This window comes from Oncorhynchus gorbuscha, unplaced genomic scaffold, assembly GCF_021184085.1.
Source record: "Oncorhynchus gorbuscha isolate QuinsamMale2020 ecotype Even-year unplaced genomic scaffold, OgorEven_v1.0 Un_scaffold_1365, whole genome shotgun sequence".
In the NCBI taxonomy this organism is placed as follows: Eukaryota; Metazoa; Chordata; class Actinopteri; order Salmoniformes; family Salmonidae; genus Oncorhynchus; species Oncorhynchus gorbuscha.
In genome coordinates this window covers 46,336-74,000 of record NW_025746161.1, presented here as the reverse complement: position 1 = coordinate 74,000, position 27,665 = coordinate 46,336, and the positions used below count along the sequence as shown (strand labels likewise).

Genomic DNA, 27,665 nt, shown 5'->3' with positions numbered 1-27,665 from the left:
CAGGGATATTCACATACCAGTACACTAACTATGATTCACATATACCAGTACTCCCAAATACAACATAGAGCTGCTGAGCACATGTTCTGCTACATGACATTCATGGTTATTCTATAAACATACATTTCTATATGAATGTTGTGTAAAGCTGCATCCTCCTGGGTACTCCTGTGGGGATATGGGGCTCAATTAGAGTGGACTGAGAGCTGAACTGGTATGACAGTTAGCAGGTGGGTAAAACACTACAACTATTTGGGTTAAGTATTGGTCCTGACGAATATACTTACAAGTCTACAATGATCATTCATATGATATGAAGATAACGACTGGATTTTCCACAGGTGTAAAGTATTTCAGTAAAATTACTGGAAAGTTCTACTTAAGTAGTTTTTCTGGGTATCTGTACTTTACTATTCATATTTTTTTACAACTTTTACTTCACTACATCCCTAAAGACAATATTGTACTTTTTATTCCATACATTTTCCCTGACAACCCAAAGCACTCTTTACATTGTGAATGCTTAGCAGAACAGGAACATGGTGAAATTGACACACTTATCAAGAGAATGTGAGGTCATCCCTACTGGGTATGTTCTGGCGGACTCACTAAACACATGTATGTTTTGTAAATAATGTCTGAGTGTTGGAGTGTGCCCCTGGCTATCAATACATTTTCAAAACAACAATTTATACTTTTACTTTTGATATTTAAGTATATTTTAGCAATGAAATCTACTTTTGATACTTAAGTATATTTAAAACCAAATACTTTTAGACTTTTACTCAAGTAGTATTTTACTGGGTGACTTTTACTTAAGGTATTAAAGGTATCTATACTTTTACTCAAGTATGACAAATTGGGTACTTTTTCCACCACTGGGATTTCCACAAACATTTCTGCCGAATGGTGTCCCTAAAAAAGGTTTGCATTAATCTACACTCATCAAATCAATTAAAACAGACCCATTAATGCATGTGAAATAGGTTAGTACACTGTATTGAATCATGTCAACTCTTGCCAAAATGTGTACCGCCATAATAAGATATTTTCCCTTTAAGAGTACTGTCACGTTCCCTTTAAGCTGCCCGGCTGTAATTTCTGGTTGAGCCGATCAGAATCATTTTGCTCCTGGAAGTTTTGGAGACACTGGATAAGTGACAAGTAGTTGACACATATTCATCTGAAACACAACCTCTTGTTATGCTCTGACACGTAAGTACATTGAAACAAAGTAGACGTTTGGTTCAACCTTTGAAATGGGTGTTTTGAGCAGCTGATCCTAGTAGTGTTATTGTTAGCGGACATGCTATCAGTAACAAACTGCCGTTAGATAACCAGCAGGCTTACTAGCTAGCCGGCTAATATTAAACTCGTAGATATGTTTTGGGAGCTTTGATGAGTGTTTAAAATGAATGTTAAGATTTGCGAGGTCAGCGCCCAACACAGCTAAACTAGCTAGCAAGCCTAACGATTACCAGCTGTTAGCCGACTATTTACAAGTGATTTAGCTAGCCCGGTTGGTTTCCCGTATGTCCTAGCCGGTTGGTTTCCCGTATGTCCCAGCCCGGTTGGTTTCCCGTATGTCCCAGCCCGGTTGGTTTCCCGTATGTCCCAGCCCGGTTGGTTTTCCGTATGTCCTAGCCGGTTGGTTTCCCGTATGTCCTAGCCGGTTGGTTTCCCGTATGTCCCAGCCCGGTTGGTTTCCCGTATGTCCCAGCCCGGTTGGTTTCCCGTATGTCCTAGCCCGGTTGGTTTCCCGTATGTCCTAGCCCGGTTGGTTTCCCGTATGTCCTAGCCCGGTTGGTTTCCCGTATGTCCTAGCCCGGTTGGTTTCCCGTATGTCCCAGCCCGGTTGGTTTCCCGTATGTCCCAGCCCGGTTGGTTTCCCGTATGTCCCAGCCCGGTTGGTTTCCCGTATGTCCCAGCCCGGTTGGTTTCCCGTATGTCCCAGCCCGGTTGGTTTCCTGTCCCAGCCCGGTGGTTTCCCGTATGTCCTAGCCGGTTGGTTTCCCGTATGTCCCAGCCCGGTTGGTTTCCGTTGTCCCAGCCCGGTTGGTTTCCCGTATGTCCCAGCCCGGTTGGTTTCCCGTATGTCCCAGCCCGGTTGGTTTCCCGTATGTCCCAGCCCGGTTGGTTTCCCGTATGTCCCAGCCCGGTTGGTTTCCCGTATGTCCCAGCCCGGTTGGTTTCCCGTATGTCCTAGCCCGGTTGGTTTCCAGTATGGTTTCCCGTATGTCCTAGCCAGTTGGTTTCCCGTATGTCCTAGCCTGGATGGTTTCCCGTATGGTTTCCCGTATGTCCTAGCCCGGTTGGTTTCCCGTATGTCCTAGCCGGTTGGTTTCCCGTATGTCCTAGCCCGGTTGGTTTCCCGTATGTCCTAGCCCGGTTGGTTTCCCGTATGTCCCAGCCCGGTTGGTTTCCCGTATGTCCTAGCCGGTTGGTTTCCCGTATGTCCTAGCCGGTTGGTTTCCTGTATGTCCCAGCCCGGTTGGTTTCCCGTATGTCCCAGCCCGTTGGTTTCCCGTATGTCCTAGCCGGTTGGTTTCCCGTATGTCCCAGCCCGGTTGGTTTCCCGTATGTCCCAGCCCGGTTGGTTTCCCGTATGTCCCAGCCCGGTTGGTTTCCCGTATGTCCCAGCCCGGTTGGTTTCCCGTATGTCCCAGCCCGGTTGGTTTCCCGTATGTCCCAGCCCGGTTGGTTTCCCGTATGTCCCAGCCCGGTTGGTTTCCCGTATGTCCCAGCCCGGTTGGTTTCCCGTATGTCCTAGCCCGGTTGGTTTCCCGTATGTCCTAGCCCGGTTGGTTTCCAGTATGGTTTCCCGTATGTCCTAGCCGGTTGGTTTCCCGTATGTCCTAGCCTGGATGGTTTCCCGTATGGTTTCCCATATGTCCTAGCCTGGTTGGTTTCCCGTATGGTTTCCTGTATGGTTTCCCGTATGTCCTAGCCGGTTGGTTTCCCGTATGTCCTAGCCCGGTTGGTTTCCCGTATGTCCTAGTCCGGTTGGTTTCCCGTATGTCCTAGTCCGGTTGGTTTCCCGTATGTCCTAGTCCGGTTGGTTTCCCGTATGTTCTAGTCCGGTTGGTTTCCCATATGTCCTAGTCCGGTTGGTTTCCCGTATGTCCTAGTCCGGTTGGTTTCCAGTATGTCCTAGTCAGGTTGGTTTCCCGTATGTCCTAGTTAGTTGGTTTCCCGTATGTCCTAGTTAGTTGGTTTCCCGTATGTCCTAGCCCGGTTGGTTTCCCGTATGTCCTAGCCCGGTTGGTTTCCCGTATGTCCTAGCCCGGTTGGTTTCCCGTATGTCCTAGCCCGGTTGGTTTCCCGTATGTCCTAGCCCGGTTGGTTTCCCGTATGTCCTAGTCCGGTTGGTTTCGCGTATGTCCCAGCCCGGTTGGTTTCCCGTATGTCCTAGTCCGGTTGGTTTCCCGTATGTCCCAGCCCGGTTGGTTTCCAGTATGTCCTAGTCGGTTGGTTTCCCGTATGTCCTAGTCGGTTGGTTTCCCGTATGTCCTAGCCTGGTTGGTTTCCCGTATGGTTTCCCGTATGTCCTAGTCCGGTTGGTTTCGCGTATGTCCCAGCCCGGTTGGTTTCCCGTATGTCCTAGCCCGGTTGGTTTCCCGTATGTCCTAGCCCGGTTGGTTTCCCGTATGTCCTAGCCCAGTTGGTTTCCCGTATGTTCTAGCCGGTTGGTTTCCCGTATGTCCTAGCCCGGCAGGTAGCCAGGCAGGTTGGGGAGGCAGGTAGCCCGGCAGGTTGGGGCGGCAGGTAGCCCGGCAGGTTGGGGCGGCAGGTAGCCCGGCAGGTTGGGGCGGCAGGTAGCCCGGCAGGTAGCCAGGCAGGTTGGGGCGGCAGGTAGCCCGGCAGGTAGCCAGGCAGGTTGGGGCGGCAGGTAGCCAGGCAGGTTGGGGCGGCAGGTAGCCCGGCAGGTTGGGGCGGCAGGTTGGGGAGGCAGGTAGCCAGGCAGGTTGGGGCGGCAGGTAGCCCGGCAGGTAGCCAGGCAGGTTGGGGCAGCAGGGAGCCAGGCAGGTTGTGGCGGCAGGTAGCCAGGCAGGTTGTGGCGGCAGGTAGCCCGGCAGGTAGCCAGGCAGGTTGGGGCGGCAGGTAGCCCGGCAGGTTGGGGCGGCAGGTAGCCCGGCAGGTAGCCCGGCAGGTAGCCTGGCAGGTTGGGGCGGCAGGTAGCCCGGCAGGTTGGGGCGGCAGGTAGCCCGGCAGGTTGGGGCGGCAGGTATCTGTCATTCTGCCCCTGAACAAGGCAGTTAACCCACTGTTCCCCGGTAGGCCGTCAAATAAAATATTTAACTGACTTGCCTAGTTAAATAAAGGTAAACAAATATATATATATATATAAAAATGTTTGTAACTAGCAAGGCCATTTAGACTCCGGTTGGGGGATTGCTGTTGTTTTCAGTGTAGCTGTTCACATGATCCCATGCAGCAGCTCTTAGGGTTATGATGTGTTATGTAGCCCAGGCTGGGATGGAGCTGGAGGCTAGAGAGTAGCAGCTAGTTCCCATGTCATAATGGACCTCTTGTTTCTTGTGGGTTTGGAGCACAAAGCTGCCTCAGGAATTCTGCCTTTTCACCCAGAATGTTGTTGCAACAGGAAACAGTCTCTGCTCTCTGGCCTAGAATGGTCTTCTGCACCGTGCAGTAACATACTGCTGGGCTGTAGGGCTGGGATAGGAAAGAGCTGGGCTTAGGCTAGAGCTGGACTAGGGTAGGGCTAGAGCTAGGGTAGAGCTGGGCTAGGGCTTAGGGTAGAGCTGGCCTAGAATGGTCTTCTGCACCGTGCAGTAACATACTGCTGGGCTGGGACAGGGCTAGAGCTAGGGAAGGGCTAGGGCTTAGGCTAGAGCTGGGCTAGGGCTGGGATAGAGCTAGGGTAGGGCTGGGATAGGGAAGAGCTGGGCTAGGGCTTAGGCTAGAGCTAGGGTAGGGCTAGAGCTGGGCTAGGGCTTAGGGTAGAGCTGGCCTAGAATGGTCTTCTGCACCGTGCAGTAACATACTGCTGGACTAGAGCTGGGCTAGGGTAATGCTGCGATAGGGCTAGAGCTAGGGAAGAGCTGGATTTATGCTAGAGCTGGGCTAGGGTAGGGCTGGGATTAGGCTAGAGCTAGGGAAGAGCTGGGCTAGGGCTTAGGGTAGAGCTGGCCTAGAATGGTCTTCTGCACCGTGCAGTAACATACTGCTGGGCTAGGGGTAGAGCTGGGGTAGGGCTGGGCTAGAGCTAGGGCTGGGCTAGAGCTAGGGTAGAGCTAGGGTAGGGCTGGGCTAGAGCTAGGGTAGGGCTGGGCTAGAGCTAGGTAGAGCTGGACTGGGCTAGGGTAGGGCTGGGCTAGAGCTAGGGTAGAGCTGGGCTGGAGCTGGGATAGAGAAGAAACATGATAACATCTAGGGGGGGATTTGGGATTGGGCTGGGGTCAGAGATGAGAGGGGATCAAGGAGAGAGAGGTGGTAAAGGAATAGGGGGATCAGAAAGGGAAGTATGAGAAGAGGGGGATATTTTAGCCAGTCCCTTTATGGGGTGAGGGACAGGCTATTAACTTCCCTCTCCTATTCCTTCCACCCTTCAGGTCAGGCATCTGGTTGGCTGGCCCTGCTTCCTGTCCGGTAAGGCCTGCCCCTGTGGAGCCACTAGCATGCAGTTCCTCTGTGTGTCCATGGGGTGGAGCTGCTGAGCCATGGATGACTTCACTACCAATGATTTCACCACCAGAACATATGGCACCAGCGGCCTTGACAACAGACTGCTGTTTGGAGAAACCTCTGCTCGGGTGTGTGTGTGTGTGTGTGTGTGTGTGTGTGTGTGTGTGTGTGTGTGTGTGTGTGTGTGTGCGCACGCGCGCGGCTGTTGCGGTGACCATATTACCGCCACACCCACAGTCTTGAGTCTCCTCTTCTGCACTCTGGACATGCGTTGGTAGTACCTAACTCACTAACAACCATCAGGTCCTAATGGCTCCATGTCCCTCTTACCATCAGGTCCTAATGGCTCCATGTCCCTCTAACCATCAGGTCCTATTGGCTCCATGTCCCTATAACCATCAGGTCCTATAACCATCAGGTCCTAATGGCTCCATGTCCCTCTAACCATCAGGTCCTATTGGCTCCATGTCCCTATAACCATCAGGTCCTATAACCATCAGGTCCTAATGGCTCCATGTCCCTCTAACCATCAGGTCCTATTGGCTCCATGTCCCTATAACCATCAGGTCCTATAACCATCAGGTCCTAATGGCTCCATGTCCCTCTAACCATCAGGTCCTATTGGCTCCATGTCCCTCTAACCATCAGGTCCTAATGGCTCCATGTCCCTCTAACCATCAGGTCCTATTGGCTCCATGTCCCTATAACCATCAGGTCCTATAACCATCAGGTCCTAATGGCTCCATGTCCCTCTAACCATCAGGTCCTAATGGCTCCATGTCCCTCTAACCATCGGGTCCTAATGGCTCCATGTCCCTCTAACCATCGGGTCCTAATGGCTCCATGTCCCCCTAACCATCGGGTCCTAATGGCTCCATGTCCCTCTAACCATCGGGTCCTAAAGGCTCCATGTCCCTCTTACCATCAGGTCCTAATGGCTCCATGTCCCTATAACCATCAGGTCCTATAACCATCAGGTCCTAATGGCTCCATGTCCCTCTAACCATCAGGTCCTATTGGCTCCATGTCCCTATAACCATCAGGTCCTATAACCATCAGGTCCTAATGGCTCCATGTCCCTCTAACCATCAGGTCCTATTGGCTCCATGTCCCTATAACCATCAGGTCCTATAACCATCAGGTCCTAATGGCTCCATGTCCCTCTAACCATCAGGTCCTATTGGCTCCATGTCCCTCTAACCATCAGGTCCTAATGGCTCCATGTCCCTCTAACCATCAGGTCCTATTGGCTCCATGTCCCTATAACCATCAGGTCCTATAACCATCAGGTCCTAATGGCTCCATGTCCCTCTAACCATCAGGTCCTAATGGCTCCATGTCCCTCTAACCATCGGGTCCTAATGGCTCCATGTCCCCCTAACCATCGGGTCCTAATGGCTCCATGTCCCTCTAACCATCGGGTCCTAAAGGCTCCATGTCCCCCTAACCATCGGGTCCTAATGGCTCCATGTCCCCCTAACCATCGGGTCCTAATGGCTCCATGTCCCCCTAACCATCGGGTCCTAATGGCTCCATGTCCCCTAACCATCGGGTCCTAATGGCTCCATGTCCCCCTAACCATCGGGTCCTAATGGCTCCATGTCCCCCTAACCATCGGGTCCTAATGGCTCCATGTCCCCCTAACCATCGGGTCCTAATGGCTCCATGTCCCCCTAACCATCGGGTCCTAATGGCTCCATGTCCCCCTAACCATCGGGTCCTAATGGCTCCATGTCCCCCTAACCATCGGGTCCTAATGGCTCCATGTCCCTCTAACCATCGGGTCCTAATGGCTCCATGTCCCTCTAACCATCAGGTCCTATAACCATCAGGTCCTAATGGCTCCATGTCCCTCTAACCATCAGGTCCTAATGGCTCCATGTCCCTCTAACCATCAGGTCCTATAACCATCAGGTCCTAATGGCTCCATGTCCCTCTAACCATCAGGTCCTATTGGCTCCATGTCCCTATAACCATCAGGTCCTCTAACCATCAGGTCCTAATGGCTCCATGTCCCTCTAACCATCAGGTCCTATTGGCTCCATGTCCCTATAACCATCAGGTCCTATAACCATCAGGTCCTAATGGCTCCATGTCCCTCTAACCATCAGGTCCTATTGGCTCCATGTCCCTATAACCATCAGGTCCTATAACCATCAGGTCCTAATGGCTCCATGTCCCTCTAACCATCAGGTCCTATTGGCTCCATGTCCCTCTAACCATCAGGTCCTAATGGCTCCATGTCCCTCTAACCATCAGGTCCTATTGGCTCCATGTCCCTATAACCATCAGGTCCTATAACCATCAGGTCCTAATGGCTCCATGTCCCTCTAACCATCAGGTCCTAATGGCTCCATGTCCCTCTAACCATCGGGTCCTAATGGCTCCATGTCCCCCTAACCATCGGGTCCTAATGGCTCCATGTCCCTCTAACCATCGGGTCCTAAAGGCTCCATGTCCCCCTAACCATCGGGTCCTAATGGCTCCATGTCCCCCTAACCATCGGGTCCTAATGGCTCCATGTCCCCCTAACCATCGGGTCCTAATGGCTCCATGTCCCCCTAACCATCGGGTCCTAATGGCTCCATGTCCCCCTAACCATCGGGTCCTAATGGCTCCATGTCCCCCTAACCATCGGGTCCTAATGGCTCCATGTCCCCCTAACCATCGGGTCCTAATGGCTCCATGTCCCCCTAACCATCGGGTCCTAATGGCTCCATGTCCCCCTAACCATCGGGTCTAATGGCTCCATGTCCCCCTAACCATCGGGTCCTAATGGCTCCATGTCCCCCTAACCATCGGGTCCTAATGGCTCCATGTCCCCCTAACCATCGGGTCCTAATGGCTCCATGTCCCTCTAACCATCAGGTCCTATAACCATCAGGTCCTAATGGCTCCATGTCCCTCTAACCATCAGGTCCTATTGGCTCCATGTCCCTATAACCATCAGGTCCTATAACCATCAGGTCCTAATGGCTCCATGTCCCTCTAACCATCAGGTCCTAATGGCTCCATGTCCCTCTAACCATCGGGTCCTAGGGCTCCATGTCCCTCTAACCATCGGGTCCTAAAGGCTCCATGTCCCCCTAACCATGGGTCCTAATGGCTCCATGTCCCCCTAACCATCGGGTCCTAATGGCTCCATGTCCCCTAACCATCGGGTCTAATGGCTCCATGTCCCCCTAACCATCGGGTCCTAATGGCTCCATGTCCCCCTAACCATCGGGTCCTAATGGCTCCATGTCCCCTAACCATCGGGTCCTAATGGCTCCATGTCCCCCTAACCACCGGGTCCTAATGGCTCCATGTCCCCCTAACCATCGGGTCCTAATGGCTCCATGTCCCCTAACCATCGGGTCCTAATGGCTCCATGTCCCCCTAACCATCGGGTCCTAATGGCTCCATGTCCCCTAACCATCGGGTCCTATTGGCTCCATGTCCCTATAACCATCAGGTCCTATAACCATCAGGTCCTAATGGCTCCATGTCCCTCTAACCATCAGGTCCTAGCTGGCTCCATGTCCCTCTAACCATCAGGTCTATAACCATCAGGTCCTAATGGCTCCATGTCCCTCTAACCATCAGGTCCTAATGGCTCCATGTCCCTCTAACCATCGGGGGCCTAATGGCTCCATGTCCCTCTAACCATCGGGTCCTAAAGGCTCCATGTCCCCCTAACCATCTGGGTCCTAATGGCTCCATGTCTAGGGTGGAGCTGGGATAGAGAAGAAACCTAACCATCGGGTCCTAATGGCTCCATGTCCCCTAACCATCGGGTCCTAATGGCTCCATGTCCCCTAACCATCGGGTCCTAATGGCTCCATGTCCCCCTAACCATCGGGTCCTAATGGCTCCATGTCCCCCTAACCATCGGGTCCTAATGGCTCCATGTCCCCCTAACCATCGGGTCCTAATGGCTCCATGTCCCCCTAACCATCGGGTCCTAATGGCTCCATGTCCCCCTAACCATCGGGTCCTAATGGCTCCATGTCCCTCTAACCATCAGGTCCTATAACCATCAGGTCCTAATGGCTCCATGTCCCTCTAACCATCAGGTCCTATTGGCTCCATGTCCCTATAACCATCAGGTCCTATAACCATCAGGTCCTAATGGCTCCATGTCCCTCTAACCATCAGGTCCTAATGGCTCCATGTCCCTCTAACCATCGGGTCCTAATGGCTCCATGTCCCTCTAACCATCGGGTCCTAAAGGCTCCATGTCCCCCTAACCATCGGGTCCTAATGGCTCCATGTCCCCCTAACCATCGGGTCCTAATGGCTCCATGTCCCCCTAACCATCGGGTCCTAAACTCCATGTCCCCCTAACCATCGGGTCCTAATGGCTCCATGTCCCCCTAACCATCGGGTCCTAATGGCTCCATGTCCCCCTAACCATCGGGTCCTAATGGCTCCATGTCCCCCTAACCATCGGGTCCTAATGGCTCCATGTCCCCCTAACCACCGGGTCCTAATGGCTCCATGTCCCCCTAACCATCGGGTCCTAATGGCTCCATGTCCCCCTAACCATCGGGTCCTAATGGCTCCATGTCCCCCTAACCATCGGGTCCTAATGGCTCCATGTCCCCCTAACCATCGGGTCCTATTGGCTCCATGTCCCTATAACCATCAGGTCCTATAACCATCAGGTCCTAATGGCTCCATGTCCCTCTAACCATCAGGTCCTATTGGCTCCATGTCCCTCTAACCATCAGGTCCTATAACCATCAGGTCCTAATGGCTCCATGTCCCTCTAACCATCGGGTCCTAATGGCTCCATGTCCCTTGAATGGCTCCATGTCCCTCTAACCATCGGGTCCTACTCTGTCCCCCTAACCATGGGTCCTAATGGCTCCATGTCCCCCAACCATCACCTAATGGCTCCATGTCCCCCTAACCATCGGGTCCTAATGGCTCCATGTCCCCCTAACCATCGGGTCCTAATGGCTCCATGTCCCCCTAACCATCGGGTCCTAATGGCTCCATGTCCCCCTAACCATCGGGTCCTAATGGCTCCATGTCCCCCTAACCATCGGGTCCTAATGGCTCCATGTCCCCCTAACCATCGGGTCCTAATGGCTCCATGTCCCCCTAACCATCGGGTCCTAATGGCTCCATGTCCCCTAACCATCGGGTCCTAATGGCTCCATGTCCCCTAACCATCGGGTCCTAATGGCTCCATGTCCCCCTAACCATCGGGTCCTAATGGCTCCATGTCCCCTAACCATCAGGTCCTAATGGCTCCATGTCCCCCTAACCATCGGGTCCTAATGGCTCCATGTCCCTCTAACCATCGGGTCCTAATGGCTCCATGTCCCTCTAACCATCAGGTCCTAATGGCTCCATGTCCCTCTAACCATCGGGTCCTAATGGCTCCATGTCCCTCTAACCATCGGGTCCTAATGGCTCCATGTCCCCCTAACCATCGGGTCCTAATGGCTCCATGTCCCTCTAACCACTCTGATATCAATGACAATCAAACACTTATCATCATCACAACAGTATCATGCTTTTACAACTCACCTCACTGTGATGATCAATTTGAAGAAAGAACTTCAACAGCAGGTTGAACCAGTGTATAACATGGTCGTTGTGGATGCTGTTCCAAAGCCCAACACAATGAAATGGACAGTGCTTTCTAAGGTGATGATTAATTCAGAACACCCATAGACCATCTGACAGCTCATTCATAGGCCTGTATATGAGCCCCCACCCCCCCAAAAAAAAAAAAATCATGATTGTGCTGTTATACAATACATATTGCACATGATTTTAAACTGATTTATGATGTCTTTGGTACATAACTGGTCGAGCCTCTACTGCAACATGTCTATCCTTGAGTCTGGGAGAGAACGGTCCCACAGTTGACAGTGCATGTCAGAGCAAAACCCAAGCCATGAGGTTGAAGGAATTGTCCGTAGAAGGAGAGGATTGTGGTCGAGACACAGATCTGGGGAAGGGTACCCAAACATTTCTGCAGCACTGAAGGCTCCAAGAACACAGTGGCCTCCATCATTCTTAAATGGAAGAAGTTTGGAACCACAACGACTCTTCCTAGAGCTGGCCGCCTGGCCAAACTGAGCAATCGGGGGAGAAGGTCCTTGGTCAGGGAGGTGACCAAGAACCCGATGGTTACTCTGGCAGAGCTCTAGAGTTCCTCTGTGGAGATGGGAGAACCTTCCAGAAGGACAACCATCTCTGCAGCACTCCACCAATCAGGCCTTTATGGTAGGTTGGTCAGACGGAAGCCACTCCTCAGTAAAAGGCACATGACAGCCCGCTTGGAGTTGGCAAAAGGCACCTAAAGACTCAGACCATGAGATACAAGATTCTCTGGTTTGATGAAACCAAGATTGAACTCTTTGGCCTGAATGCCAAGCATCACGTCTGGAGGAAACCTGTCACCATACCTACTGCGAAGCATGGTGGTGGCAGCATCATGCTGTGGGGACGTCAGGCTTGAGGGAAAGATGAATGGAGGAAAGTACCTTGAGGAAAACCTGCTCAGGACCTCAGACTGGGGCGAAGGTGCAACTTCTGGACAAGTCTCAATGTCCATGAGTGGCCCAGCCAGAGCCTGGACTTGAACATCTCTGGAGAGACCAGAAAATAGCTGAGCAGCGATGCTCCCCATCCAACCTGACAGAGCTTGAGAGGATCTGCAGAGAAGAATGGGAGAAACTCCCTAAATATAGGTGTGCCAAGCTTGTAGCGTCAAGACCCAAGAAGACTCGAGGCTGTAATTGCTGCCAAAGGTGCTTCAACAAAGTACTGAGTAAAGGGTCTGAATACTAATGTCAATGTTATATTTCCAATTATGTTATTGTAGCAAATGTATATCTAAACGTGTTTTATGCTTTGTCGTCATAGGGTGTTGTGTGTGGATTGAGGGGAAAAAACTATTGAATCAATTGTAGAATAAGGCTGTAACCTAACAATGTGGGAAAAGTTGAGGGGTCTGAATACTTTCCAAATGCACCGTATTAGTAAAGACCAGATGAAATTGCGAATAGTCAGATGGGTGACAATATGATCAGTTAATGAGAGAACCGCATGTGTAGCCTTAGGCAAGGAACAGAGGGCAAGCTTTCTCTGCAATGTTCTCAAATTATCAACAGCCTAGTCACATCAAGCAGCCCAAATGTGTTGTTTTTCTAGGTCATTCTAACGTTTGTATCATTCAAAACTACAGTTGCCAAATAACTCTGAACCTAGGGTATAGGACCTGTTCCAAATAACTGAACCTAGGGTCAAATCAGAGGACCTGTTGTCTGGACCTCTGGCAGTCTCTATGGGGGTGCCACAGGGTTCAATTCTCGGGCCGACTCTTTTATCTGTATACATTAATGATGTCGCTCTTGCTGCTGGTGATTATCTGATCCACCTCTACGCAGATGACACCATTTTGTGTCGCTCTTGCTGCTAGTGACACCATTTTGTGTCGCTCTTGCTGCTAGTGACACCATTTTGTGTCGCTCTTGCTGCTAGTGACACCATTTTGTGTCGCTCTTGCTGCTAGTGGACACCATTTTGTGTCGCTCTTGCTGCTAGTGGACACCATTTTGTGTCGCTCTTGCTGCTAGTGACACCATTTTGTGTCGCTCTTGCTGCTAGTGACACCATTTTGTGTCGCTCTTGCTGCTAGTGACACCATTTTGTGTCGCTCTTGCTGCTAGTGACACCATTTTGTGTCGCTCTTGCTGCTAGTGACACCATTTTGTGTCGCTCTTGCTGCTAGTGACACCATTTTGTGTCGCTCTTGCTGCTAGTGACACCATTTTGTGTCCTTCTGGGTCTTCTTTGGACACCGTAACTAACCTCCAGACGAGCTTCAATGCCAGACAACTCTCCTTCCGTGGCCTCCAACTGCTCTTAAATGCAAGTAAAACTAAATGCAATGTCTACAACCGATCGCTGCCAGCACCTGCCCGCCCGTCCAGCAACACTACTCTGGACGGTTCTGACTTAGAATATGTGGACAACTATAAATACCTAGGTGTCTGGTAAGACTGTAAACTCTCCTTCCAGACTCACATTAAGCATCTCCAATACAAAATTAAATCTAGAATCGGCCTCCTATAGCTCAGTTGGTAGAGCATGGCGCTTGTAACGCCAGGGTAGTGGGTTCGATCCCCGGGACCACCCATACGTAGAATGTATGCACACATGACTGTAAGTCGCTTTGGATAAAAGCGTCTGCTAAATGGCATATATTATTTATTATTATTATATTATTATATTATTATATTATTTCGCAATAAAGCATCCTTCATTCATGCTGCCAAACACACCCTCGTAAAACTGACCATCCTACCGATTTTTGACTTCGGCGATAAAATAGCTCTACATCCAATTTGCTGAGTAGTGTATCACAGTGCCATCTGTTTTGTCACCAAAGCCCAATATACTACCCACCACTGCGACCTGAGTGCTCTCGTTGGCTGGCCCTCGCTTCATATTCCTCGCCAAACCCACTGGCTGCAGGTAATCTATAAGTCTCTGCTAGGTAAAGCCCCGCCTTATCTCAGCTCACTGGTCACCATAGCAGCACCCACCCGTAGCACACGCTCCAGCAGGTATATTTCACTGGTAACCCCCAAAGCCTATTCCAACTTTGGCCGCCTTTCCTTCCAGTTCTCTGCTGCCAATGACTGGAACGAATTGCAAAAAAAAAAATCACTGAAGCTGGAGACCCATTTCCCTACTCCATCGGCTGTCAGAGCAGCTCACAGATCACTGCACCTGTACACAGCCCATCTGTAAATAGCTCCAACTACCTCATCCCCATACTGTATTAATGATTTTTTTACTCCTTTGCACCCCAGTATCTCTATGTTCTGTTCTATACATCCATCACTCCAGTGTTTAATTGCTGTATTGTAATTACTTACTAACGGCCTTACCTCCCTAATCTTACCTCATTTGCAAACACTGTATATAGATTGTTTTCCTATTGTGTTATGGACTGTACGTTAATTCCATGTGTAACTGTGTTTGTGTCTGTGTTTGTGTTGTAAATGAGTTACTTGTTCTCAACTGGCCTACTGGTTAAATAAAAGGTAGAAAAAAATAGGGCTTTTTCAAATAACTCCACCTGCTTGTTTCAAATCTCCACCTGGCCTGTTTCAAATAACTCCACCTGGGGCATGGGATCTGCAAATAACTCAATCTGGGGCATGGGATCTGTTTCAAATAACTCAATCTAGAGGGATTACTTCTAGTTCTCAAATAACTCAATCTAGGCCTGTTTCAAATAACTCAATGGGCATTCTGTTTCAAATAACTCAATCTAGGGCATGGGATCTGAAAAACTCAATCTAGGGCATATCTGTTTCAAATAACTCAATCTAGATGGGATCTGTTTCAAATAACTCAATCTACCTGGGGCATGGGATCTGTTTCAAATAACTCCACCTGGGGCATGGGATCTGTTTCAAATAACTCAATCTAGGGCATGGGATCTGTTTCAAATAACTCAATCTAGGGCATGGGATCTGTTTCAAATAACTCAATCTAGGGCATGGGATCTGTTTCAAATAACTCAATCTAGGGCATGGGATCTGTTTCAAGTGAACACTTTTACACTCAACATAGCCACTTTATATGTGGCTCTGCTCCGGAATGGGAAAAATATCCTTTTCTATGTTATTCAACTAAATTATATTCTTCCTATTATAAAATCACATGTAAAACAATGACGGTGGACTTATAAGCATATCTTGTCAGCTCAATGAACAAGCCTACAGCCTATGACAGAGCATAGCCGGATAACATATAGTAGACCAACTCATATTCTGTCCTTCTGAAATACATTTTCTTCATGTTTCTTTTAACCTGTCTAAAATCAATAATGGATTTATTGTGACGGTGTTTATTAAAAATATATTTTAGACTTTTCAAAATGTAGATGTTCCAATCAGCGGCTTGTATGTGTGGAGGCCTGGAGATGCTAAACATGTTTATGTTAATTAAATGGTTAATTACCGTGAGAACAGCAGTCTTTTTCATGACTAAGTGGCTGACAAAATGTCATGACTGCCACAGTGTGTTATTGGCTTGTCTCATGTAATGTCCTCTTTCCCTTGTAGGACAGAGCCATCAACCTGGTGGTCGGAGGACTGACAACCCTGCTCGTTGTAGTAAGTACCCCTGTACTGTCTCCACATGTTGTTACCGCCTGCATTTAAAATGGATTACATTCAAAGTTTTGTCACTGACCTACACACAATACCCCATAATGCTATTGTGTTTTTAGACATTTTTTACACATTTTAATAAAAAATGAGAAGCTGGAATGTTTTGTTTTCAACCACTTTGTTATGGCCTAAATACGTTCAGGAGTAAAAATGTGCTTAACAAGTCACACAAGTTGGCCATGACCGGGAGGTCCATGGGGCGATGCACAATTGGCCCAGCATTGGCCGGGAGGGATATCCATGTCTCATCGCGCACTAGCGACTCTTGTGGCGGGCCGGGTGCAGTGCACCCTGACCAGGTCGTCAGGTGTATGGTGTTTCCTCCGACACATTGGTGTTGCAGGCTTCCGGGTTGGATGTGCATTGTGTCAAGAAGCAGTGCGGCTTGGTTGGGTTGTGTTTCGGAGGACGCATGGCTCTCCCGAGTCCGTACGGGAGTTGCAGCGATGAGACAAGACTGTAACTACCAATTAGATATCAGGAAATTGGGAAGAAAAAAGGCTTAAAAAAAAAAGGGATTTGTTCTTAACTTGCCTCGTAAAAAAAAAAAAAGGAATTGGGAGAGGAAATGGTAGACTGATGATATACTGGGAAAGATGGGTTGATCTGTGGCCTTCTGAAGGGTGATCTGTGGCCTGGAGGGTGATCTGTGGCCTGGAGGGTGATCTGTGGCCTTCTGGAGGGTGATCTGTGGCCTTCTGGAGGGTGATCTGTGGCCTTCTGGAGGGGGATCTGTGGCCTTCTGGAGGGGGATCTGTGGCCTTCTGGAGGGGGATCTGTGGCCTTCTGGAGGGGGATCTGTGGCCTTCTGGAGGGGGATCTGTGGCCTTCTGGAGGGGGATCTGTGGCCTTCTGGAGGGGGATCTGTGGCCTTCTGGAGGGGGATCTGTGGCCTTCTGGAGGGGGATCTGTGGCCTTCTGGAGGGGGATCTGCTGGCCTTCTGGAGGGGGATCTGTGGCCTTCTGGAGGGTGGAGTGAATATATACTTGAAATATTTCAGGCCTCCAATGAGAGGTGAGGATGTGTGTTTCAGGCTCTCTGGAGTGGGGGTCCTGGTAGTTCCATACTGTGAGGGGGTGTCTCTGCTGGTCCTGGTAGTTCCATGGTGAGAGGTGTGTCTCTGCTGGTCCTGGTAGTTCCATACTGTGAAAGGTGTGTCTCTGCTGGTCCTCCAATGAGGGGTGTCTCTGCTGGGAGTTGATTGTCTCTGCTGGTCTCTAGTTCCATACAGAGGTGTGTCTCTGCTGGTCCTGGTAGTTCCATACTGTGAGAGGTGTGTCTCTGCTGGTCCTGGTAGTTCCATACTGTGAGAGGTGTGTCTCTGCTGGTCCTGGTAGTTCCATACTGTGAGAGGTGTGTCTCTGCTGGTCCTGGTAGTTCCATACTGTGAGAGGTGTGTCTCTGCTGGTCCCGGTAGTTCCATACTGTGAGAGGTGTGTCTCTGCTGGTCCCGGTAGTTCCATACTGTGAGAGGTGTGTCTCTGCTGGTCCCGGTAGTTCCATACTGTGAGAGGTGTGTCTCTGCTGGTCCCGGTAGTTCCATACTGTGAGAGGTGTGTCTCTGCTGGTCCCGGTAGTTCCATACTGTGAGAGGTGTCTCTGCTGGTCCCTGTAGTTCCACCCACTGATTTGAGGGGCCTTTTGTCTTGTTGTTTCAATTTGATCAGTTAGGTGGTGATTGTGTTCCCTAGGTAACAGTGATCAGTTCATTCCTGTTCCCCTCGTTGCCTCCCTGGCCACTCAACGTCTTCTTGGCTTTCTGTATCCTGCTGACCTGCGGCTCGGCCATGGTGCTGGTGAGTACACACTGCTTTCTTTGGGTCTGAAGAGGATAAATATCTCCCTCCTGTAGATCTTCTGGTACCGGCAGGGGGACGTGGGTTACGGTTAGGTACCGGCAGGGGGACGTGGGTTGGGTACCGGCAGGGTGACGTGAGTTAGGTACCGGCAGGGGGAGGTGGGGGCAGGGGGACTTGGGGTGGGGTACTGGCAGGGGAATGTGGGGTGGGGTACTGGCAGGGGAATGTGGGGTGGGGAACCGGCAGGGGGACGTGGTGTGGGGTACCGGCAGGGGGACTTGGGGTTAGGTACTGGCAGGGGGATTTGGGGTTAGGTACCGGCAGGGGGACTTAGGGTGGGGTTGGGTACCGGCAGGGGGACGTGGGGTACCGGCAGGGGGACGTGGGGTACCGGCAGGGGACTTGGGTTGGGTACCGGCAGGGGACTTGGGTTGGGTACCGGCAGGGGACTTGGGTTGGGTACCGGCAGGGGACTTGGGTTGGGTACCGGCAGGGGGACTTGGGTTGGGGTACCGGCAGGTGGACTTGGGGTGTGGTTAGGTACCGGCAGGGGGTATCAGCAGGGGCACTTGGGGTTTGGAACTGGCAGGTGGACTTGGGGTGGGGTACCGGCAGGAGGGGGTGGGGTTGGGAACCGGCAGGTGGACGTGGGGTTGGGTACCGGCAGGTGGACGTGGGGTTGGGTACCGGCAGGTGGACGTGGGGTTGGGTACCGGCAGGAGGACGTGGGGTTGGGTACCGGCAGGGGACGTGGGGTTGGGTACCGGCAGGTGGGGGACTTGGGGTTGGGTACCAGGAGGGGACTTTGGGTTGGGTACCGGCAGGAGGGGGTTTGTTTGGGTACCGGCAGGGGGACTTTGTGTTGGGTACCGGCAGGGGGACTTTGGGTTGGGTACCGGCAGGGGGACTTTGGGTTGGGTACCGGCAGGGGGACTTTGGGGTTGGGTACCGGCAGGGGGACTTGGTTGGGTACCGGCAGGGGGACTTGGGGTTGGGTACCGGCAGGGGGACTTGGTTGGGTACCGGCAGGGGACTTGGGGTTGGGTACCGGCAGGGGGACTTGGGGTTGGGTACCGGCAGGGGGACTTGGGGTTGGGTACCGGCAGGGGGACTTGGGGTTGGGTACCGGCAGGGGGACTTGGGGTTGGGTACCGGCAGGGGGACTTGGGGTTGGGTACCGGCAGGGGGGTTGGGGTTGGGAACCGGCAGGGGACTTGGGGTTGGGTACCGGCAGGGGACTTGGGGGGGTTGGGTACCGGCAGGGGGGACTTGGGGTTGGGTACCGGCAGGGGGACTTGGGGTTGGGTACCGGCAGGGGGACTTGGGGTTGGGTACCGGCAGGGGGACTTGGGGTTGGGTACCGGCAGGGGGACTTGGGGTTGGGTACCGGCAGGGGACTTGGGGTTGGGTACCGGCAGGGGACTTGGGGTTGGGTACCGGCAGGGGGACTTGGGGTTGGGTACCGGCAGGGGGACTTGGGGTTGGGTACCGGCAGGGGACTTGGGGTTGGGTACCGGCAGGGGGACTTGGGGTTGGGTACCGGCAGGGGGGGACTTGGGGTTGGGTACCGGCAGGGGGACTTGGGGTTGGGTACCGGCAGGGGGACTTGGGGTTGGGTACCGGCAGGGGGACTTGGGGTTGGGTACCGGCAGGGGGACTTGGGGTTGGGTACCGGCAGGGGGACTTGGGGTTGGGTACCGGCAGGGGGACTTGGGGGGTTGGGTACCGGCAGGGGGACTTGGGGTTGGGTACCGGCAGGGGGACTTGGGGTTGGGAACCGGCAGGGGACTTGGGGTTGGGTACCGGCAGGAGGGGGTGGGGTTGGGTACCGGCAGGGGGGGACTTGGGGTTGGGTACCGGCAGGGGGACGTGGGGTTGGGACCGGCAGGTGGACTTGGGGTGTGGTTGGGTACCGGCAGGGGGTTGGGAACCGGCAGGGGCACTTGGGGTTGGGAACCGGCAGGTGGACTTGGGGTGGGGTACCGGCAGGTGGACGTGGGGTTGGGTACCGGCAGGTGGACGTGGGGTTGGGAACCGGCAGGAGGGGGACGTGGGGTTGGGAACCGGCAGGAGGGGGACGTGGGGTTGGGAACCGGCAGGAGGGGGACGTGGGGTTGGGAACCGGCAGGGGGGGGGACGGGGGTTGGGAACCGGCAGGAGGGGGACGTGGGGTTGGGAACCGGCAGGAGGGGGACGTGGGGTTGGGAACCGGCAGGAGGGGGACGTGGGGTTGGGAACCGGCAGGAGGGGGGTACGGGGGTTGGGAACCGGCAGGAGGGGGACTTGGGGTTGGCTACCGGCAGGAGGGGACGTGGGGTTGGCTACCGGCAGGAGGGGGACGTGGGGTTGGGTACCGGCAGGAGGGGGACGTGGGGTTGGGTACCGGCAGGAGGGGGGTACGTTGGGGTTGGGTACCGGCAGGGGGATTTGGGGTGGGATTGGGTACCGGCAGGGGAACGTGGGGAACCGGCAGGTGGACTTGGGGTGGGGTTGGGTACCGGCAGGAGGGGGTGGGGTTGGGTACCGGCAGGGGGGTACCAGCAGGGGCACTTGGGGTGGGGTACCGGCAGGGGGACGTGGGGTACCAGCAGGGGGACTTGGGGTTGGCTACCGGCAGGAGGGAGACTTGGGGTTGGCTACCGGCAGGAGGGAGACTTGGAGTTGGGTTGGCTACCGGCAGGAGGGGGACGTGGGGTTGGGTACCGGCAGGAGGGGGACGTGGGGTTGGGTACCGGCAGGGGGACTTGGGGTTGGGTACCGGCAGGGGGACTTGGGGTGGGGTTGGGTACCGGCAGGGGAACGGCAGGAGGGTGGGGTTGGGTACCGGCAGGTGGACTTGGGGTGGGGTTGGGTACCGGCAGGAGGGGTGGGGTTGGGTACCGGCAGGGGGTACCAGCAGGGGGTTGGGGTGGGGTACCGGCAGGGGGACGGGGGTACCAGCAGGGGGACTTGGGGTTGGCTACCGGCAGGAGGGAGACTTGGGGTTGGCTACCGGCAGGAGGGAGACTTGGGGTTGGCTACCGGCAGGAGGGAGACTTGGGGTTGGCTACCGGCAGGAGGGAGACTTTGGGTTGGCTACCGGCAGGAGGGAGACTTTGGGTTGGCTACCGGCAGGAGGGAGACTTTGGGTTGGCTACCGGCAGGAGGGGGACTTGGAGTTGGGTTGGCTACCGGCAGGAGGGGGACTTGGAGTGGGGTTGGCTACCGGCAGGAGGGGGTGGGGTTGGCTACCGGCAGGAGGGGGTGGGGTTGGGTACCGGCAGGGGGACTTGGGGTTGGGTACCGGCAGGAGGGGGGGTGGGGTTGGCTACCGGCAGGAGGGGGTGGGGTGGGTTTGGGTGGCAGGAGGGGGTGGGGTGGGTTTGGGTACCAGCAGGGGGACTTGGGGTTGGCTACCGGCAGGAGGGAGACTTGGGGTTGGCTACCGGCAGGAGGGAGACTTGGGGTTGGCTACCGGCAGGAGGGAGACTTGGGGTTGGCTACCGGCAGGAGGGAGACGTGGGGTTGGGAACCGGCAGGAGGGGGACGTGGGGTTGGGAACCGGCAGGAGGGGGACGTGGGGTTGGGAACCGGCAGGAGGGGGACGTGGGGTTGGGAACCGGCAGGAGGGGGACGGGGGGAGACTTGGGAACCGGCAGGAGGGGGACGTGGGGTTGGCTACCGGCAGGAGGGGGACGTGGGGTTGGCTACCGGCAGGAGGGGGACGTGGGGTTGGCTACCGGCAGGAGGGGGACGTGGGGTTGGGTACCGGCAGGAGGGGGACTTGGGGTTGGGTACCGGCAGGGGGATTTGGGGTGGGATTGGGTACCGGCAGGGGAACGTGGGGAACCGGCAGGTGGACTTGGGGTGGGGTTGGGTACCGGCAGGAGGGGGTGGGGTTGGGTACCGGCAGGGGGGTACCAGCAGGGGCACTTGGGGTGGGGTACCGGCAGGGGGACGTGGGGTACCAGCAGGGGGACTTGGGGTTGGCTACCGGCAGGAGGGAGACTTGGGGTTGGCTACCGGCAGGAGGGAGACTTGGGGTTGGCTACCGGCAGGAGGGAGACTTGGGGTTGGATACCGGCAGGAGGGAGACTTGGAGTTGGGTTGGCTACCGGCAGGAGGGGGACGTGGGGTTGGGTACCGGCAGGAGGGGGACGTGGGGTTGGGTACCGGCAGGAGGGGGACGGTGGGGTTGGGTACCGGCAGGGGGGTGGGGTGGGGTGGGATTGGGTACCGGCAGGGGAACGTGGGGGCTACCGGCAGGTGGACTTGGGGTGGGGTTGGGTACCGGCAGGAGGGGGGGTGGGGTTGGGTACCGGCAGGGGGTACCAGCAGGGGCACTTGGGGTTGGGTACCGGCAGGGGGACGTGGGGTTGGGTACAGCAGGGGGACTTGGGGTTGGCTACCGGCAGGAGGGAGACTTGGGGTTGGCTACCGGCAGGAGGGAGACTTGGGGTTGGCTACCGGCAGGAGGGAGACTTGGGGTTGGCTACCGGCAGGAGGGAGACTTTGGGTTGGCTACCGGCAGGAGGGAGACTTTGGTTGGCTACCGGCAGGAGGGGGACTTGGAGTTGGGTTGGCTACCGGCAGGAGGGGACTTGGAGGGGGTTGGCTACCGGCAGGAGGGGACTGGGGTTGGCTACCGGCAGGAGGGACTGGGGTTGGCTACCGGCAGGAGGGGACTGGGGTTGGGTACCGGCAGGGGACTTGGGGTTGGGTACCGGCAGGAGGGGGACTTGGAGTTTGGGTTGGCTACCGGCAGGAGGGGGACTTGGAGTGGGGTTGGCTACCGGCAGGAGGGGGTGGGGTTGGCTACCGGCAGGAGGGGGTGGGGTTAGCACCGGCAGGAGGGGGTGGGGTTGGGTACCGGCAGGGGGACTTGGGGTTGGGTACCGGCAGGAGGGGGTGGGGTGGGTTTGGGTGGCAGGAGGGGGTGGGGTGGGTTTGGGTACCAGCAGGGGGACTTGGGGTTGGCTACCGGCAGGAGGGAGACTTGGGGTTGGCTACCGGCAGGAGGGAGACTTGGGGTTGGCTACCGGCAGGAGGGAGACTTGGGGTTGGCTACCGGCAGGAGGGAGACTTGGGGTTGGCTACCGGCAGGAGGGAGACTTGGGGTTGGCTACCGGCAGGAGGGAGACTTGGGGTTGGCTACCGGCAGGAGGGAGACTTGGGGTTGGCTACCGGCAGGAGGGAGACTTGGGGTTGGCTACCGGCAGGAGGGAGACTTGGGGTTGGCTACCGGCTGGCTACCGGCAGGAGGGAGACTTTGGGTTGGCTACCGGCAGGAGGGAGACTTGGGGTTGGCTACCGGCAGGAGGGAGACTTGGGGTTGGCTACCGGCAGGAGGGAGACTTGGGGTTGGCTACCGGCTGGCTACCGGCAGGAGGGAGACTTGGGGTTGGCTACCGGCAGGAGGGAGACTTTGGGTTGGCTACCGGCAGGAGGGAGACTTTGGGTTGGCTACCGGCAGGAGGTAGACTTGGGGTTGGCTACCGGCAGGAGGGAGACTTTGGGTTGGCTACCGGCAGGAGGGAGACTTTGGGTTGGCTACCGGCAGGAGGGAGACTTGGAGTGGGGTTGGCTACCGGCAGGAGGGAGACTTGGAGTGGGGTTGGCTACCGGCAGGAGGGAGACTTGGAGTGGGGTTGGCTACCGGCAGGAGGGAGACTTGGAGTGGGGTTGGCTACCGGCAGGAGGGAGACTTGGAGGGGGTTGGGTTGTACCGGCAGGAGGGGGACTTGGGTGGGGTTGGCTACCGGCAGGAGGGGTGGGGTTGGGTTGGCTCCGGCAGGAGGGGGTGGGGTTGTTTTCCGGCAGGAGGGGTGGGGTTGTTTTCCGGCAGGAGGGGGGGTGGGGTTGGCTACCGGCAGGAGGGGTGGGGTTGGCTACCGGCAGGAGGGGGTGGGGTTGGCTACCGGCAGGAGGGGGTGGGGTTGGCTACCGGCAGGAGGGGGTGGGGTTGGCTACCGGCAGGAGGGGTGGGGTTGGCTACCGGCAGGGGGGGGGGGTGGGGTTGGCTACCGGCAGGAGGGGGTGGGGTTGGCTACCGGCAGGAGGGGGACTGGGGTTGGGTACCGGCAGGAGGGGGTGGGGTTGGGTTGGGGTTGGGTACCGGCAGGACTTGGGGTTGGGTGGGGTTGGGGTTGGGTACCGGCAGGAGGGGTTGGGTGGGGTTGGGGTTGGCTACTGGCAGGAGGGACTTGGGGTTGGCTACCGGCAGGAGGGGGACTTGGCAGGGGTTGGGGTTGGGTACCGGCAGGGGGACCGGGGTTGGGTAGGAGGGGGTGGGGTTGGGTACCGGCAGGAGGGGTGGGGTTGGGTACCGGCAGGAGGGGGTGGACTTGGGTTGGGTACCGGCAGGGGGGTTGGGGTTGGGTACCGGCAGGGGGACTTGGGGTTGGGTACCGGCAGGGGGACTTGGGGTTGGGTACCGGCAGGGGGACTTGGGGTTGGGTACCGGCAGGGGGACTTGGGGTTGGGTACCGGCAGGAGGGGGTGGGGTTGGGTACCGGCAGGGGGACGTGGGGAACCGGCAGGTGGACTTGGGTTGGGTACCGGCAGGTGGACTTGGGGTGGGGTTGGGGTACCGGCAGGAGGGTACCAGCAGGGGCACTTGGGGTTGGGTACCGGCAGGGGGACGTGGGGTACCAGCAGGGGGACTTGGGGTTGGGAACCGGCAGGTGGACGTGGGGTTGGCTACCGGCAGGAGGGGGTGGGGTTGGCTACCGGCAGGAGGGGTTGGCTACCGGCAGGAGGGAGACTTGGGGTTGGCTACCGGCAGGAGGGAGACTTGGGGTTGGCTACCGGCAGGAGGGAGACTTGGGGTTGGCTACCGGCAGGAGGGAGACTTGGGGTTGGCTACCGGCAGGAGGGAGACTTGGGGTTGGCTACCGGCAGGAGGGAGACTTGGGGTTGGCTACCGGCAGGAGGGAGACTTGGGGTTGGCTACCGGCAGGAGGGAGACTTGGGGTTGGCTACCGGCAGGAGGGAGACTTGGGGTTGGCTACCGGCAGGAGGGAGACTTGGGGTTGGCTACCGGCAGGAGGGGACTTGGGGTTGGCTACCGGCAGGAGGGAGACTTGGGGTTGGCTACCGGCAGGAGGGACTTGGGGTTGGCTACCGGCAGGAGGGAGACTTGGGGTTGGCTACCGGCAGGAGGGAGACTTGGGGTTGGCTACCGGCAGGAGGGGGACTTGGGGTTGGCTACCGGCAGGAGGGGGGTTGGCTTGGGGTTGGGTACCGGCAGGGAGACTTGGGGTGGGTACCGGCAGGGGGACTTGGGGTTGGGTACCGGCAGGGGGACTTGGGGTTGGGTACCGGCAGGAGGGGGGGTCGGCTTGGGGTTGGGGAGGGGGACTTGGGGTTGGGTACCGGCAGGGGGGGGACTTGGGGTTGGGTACCGGCAGGGGACTTGGGGTTGGGTACCGGCAGGGGGACTTGGGGTTGGGTACCGGCAGGGGGGTGGGGTTGGGTACCGGCAGGGAGGGGGTGGGGTTGGGTTGGGTACCGGCAGGAGGGGGTGGGGTTGGGTACCGGCAGGAGGGGGTGGGGTTGGGTACCGGCAGGAGGGGTGGGGTTGGCTACCGGCAGGGGACAGGGGGTGGGGTTGGGTACCGGCAGGGGGACTTGGGGTTGGGTACCGGCAGGGGGACTTGGGGTTGGGTACCGGCAGGGGGACTTGGGGTTAGGGTTGGGTACCGGCAGGGGGACTTGGGTTGGGTACCGGCAGGGTTGAGGCTGACTGTCGTCTTCCTCCTGTAGATTGTCTGGTACCGGCAGGGGGACTTGGATCCGAAGTTCAGGAAGTTAATCTACTACATGCTGGCCTCCATCATGCTGCTGTGTCTCTGTGCTAACCTGTACTACCACGACGTGGGCAGAGGGACGTGAGACTGGACATGCCTTACTCACCCTTACTGCCACACACCGTCCCTGACTGGACCAGTGGAACCAGTTCTACCAGGAAGATGATGGACCTGCCCAGAACCAGTTCCAGTGGGGGGGGGCCACATTCCACAGAGGCACAAGGACAGACAGTTTCCAGACAAGTGACTGTCCACCAATAATAGTCAAGTGACTGTTACTATTCCACAGATCATCTGACCACTCAGCTCTGCACAGCTTCACTTTAGGATTATTCAGACCATTTGTTGCATTTTTTTATTTCGTATTTTATGCAATAAATAATCATATCCTGTCTGGCCTGTGAGTTGTTGTCCTGCACCTCTGTCATAAGCTTTGTTGATAGCTGGCATCTCCTGTGTCTTCTTCTTGGCCACATTCTGATTGTCCCACATTTTCAGAAAAGTGTCTCCACATGGTATTAAAATGTCTCTTATGTCTACGCATTGTGACCAGATTTCCCTTCTCAAGTTATTTGACAGATGATTTATTTTTACTTTGGCTGTGTTTAGTCAGCCTAATTCTGTTTTACCCAGGTATTGGCAAAAGAGCTGCTCTGATTGGTTAAAAGATGAGACTTGTGCTGCCTGTGCACCTGACTACCTCCGGAGGAGGTCTACCCTCCCAGTGATGAGGTCAGTGATGCCCTCCCAGTGAGTGTCATGCCTCTGGTAGCCCTCCCAGTGATGCCTCTGGTAGCCCTCCCAGTGATGCCTCTGGTAGCCCTCCCAGTGATGTGTCCCAGTGATGCCTCTGGTAGCCCTCCCAGTGATGCCTCTGGTAGCCCTCCCAGTGATGCCTCTGGTAGCCCTCCCAGTGATGCCTCTGGTAGCCCTCCCAGTGATGCCTCTGGTAGCCCCAGTGATGCCTCCCAGTGATGCCTCTGGTAGCCCTCCCCCAGTGATGCCTCTGGTAGCCCTCCCAGTGATGCCTCTGGTAGCCCTCCCAGTGATGCCTCTGGTAGCCCTCCCAGTGATGCCTCTGGTAGCCCTCCCAGTGATGCCTCTGGTAGCCCTCCCAGTGATGCCTCTGGTAGCCCTCCCAGTGATGTGTGATGCCTCTGGTAGCCCTCCCAGTGATGTGTCATGCCTCTGGTAGCCCTCCCAGTGATGTGTCAGGCCTCTGGTAGCCCTCCCAGTGATGTGTCAGGCCTCTGGTAGCCCTCCCAGTGATGTGTCATGACTCTGGTAGCCCTCCCAGTGATGTCTGGTAGCCCTCGACTCTGGTAGCCCTCCCAGTGATGTGTCCCAGTGATGTGTCATGCCTCTGGTAGCCCTCCCAGTGATGTGTCATGCCTCTGGTAGCCCTCCCAGTGATGTGTCATGCCTCTGGTAGCCCTCCCAGTGATGTGTCCTCTGGTAGCCCTCCCAGTGATGTGTCATGACTCTGGTAGCCCTCCCAGTGATGTGTCATGACTCTGGTAGCCCTCCCAGTGATGTCTCTGGTAGCCCTCCCAGTGATGTGTCATGACTCTGGTAGCCCTCCCAGTGATGTGTCATGACTCTGGTAGCCCTCCCAGTGATGTGTCATGACTCTGGTAGCCCTCCCAGTGATGTGTCATGACTCTGGTAGCCCTCCCAGTGATGTGTCATGACTCTGGTAGCCCTCCCAGTGATGCCTCTGGTAGCCCTCCCAGTGATGTCTCATGACTCTGGTAGCCCTCCCAGTGATGTCATGACTCTGGTAGCCCTCCCAGTGATGGTCAAATGCAATCAGGTAGCCCTCCCAGTGATGTGTCATTCTGGTAGCCCGTGAAAACCTAATACTGCATGTGCCAGCTATCGCTACGGTCTTGTGAAACTTCCTTACATGTCACTTGCAACAATTTCAAAGATTTACAGTTATATGAACTCTAAGAAAGTCAGTCAATGGAAATACATTCATCAGGACCTAATCTATGGATTTCACATGACTGGGAATACAGATATGCATGCTGGTCACAGGGGCGTGGGTCAGAGAACCAGTCAGTATCTGGCGTGGGTCAGAGAACCAGTCAGTATCTGGCGTGGGTCAGAGAACCAGTCAGTATCTGGGGTGGATCAGAACACCAGTCAGTATCTGGGGTGGATCAGAACACCAGTCAGTATCTGGGGTGGATCAGAACACCAGTCAGTATCTGGGGTGGATCAGAACACCAGTCAG

The 27,665-nt window shown here is 55.6% G+C and overlaps 1 protein-coding gene and 1 long non-coding RNA gene across 5 annotated transcripts; both read left to right on the top strand.

The window, feature by feature from the left end:
* Positions 1-1,063: 1,063 nt before the first annotated feature.
* On the top strand, positions 1,064-25,975 carry tmem243b (transmembrane protein 243, mitochondrial b). The gene is made up of 5 exons (XM_046337331.1): positions 1,064-1,215; positions 5,574-5,774; positions 15,732-15,782; positions 17,532-17,636; positions 25,383-25,975. Exons 2-5 carry the CDS (start codon positions 5,682-5,684, stop codon positions 25,509-25,511), a joined length of 378 nt encoding a protein of 125 aa, XP_046193287.1. The 5' UTR covers positions 1,064-1,215; positions 5,574-5,681; the 3' UTR covers positions 25,512-25,975.
* On the top strand, positions 5,816-8,078 carry LOC124022388. 4 transcript variants are annotated; one of them, XR_006836373.1, is made up of 4 exons: positions 5,816-6,015; positions 6,065-6,409; positions 6,624-6,968; positions 7,807-8,078. It is a non-coding gene; the product is annotated as an uncharacterized LOC124022388 (long non-coding RNA). The 4 variants fall into 4 exon arrangements; XR_006836372.1 differs by having other exon boundaries at positions 5,816-6,409; positions 7,807-7,938; positions 7,988-8,017; XR_006836374.1 differs by having other exon boundaries at positions 5,816-6,360; positions 6,657-6,968.
* Positions 25,976-27,665: the final 1,690 nt, after the last annotated feature.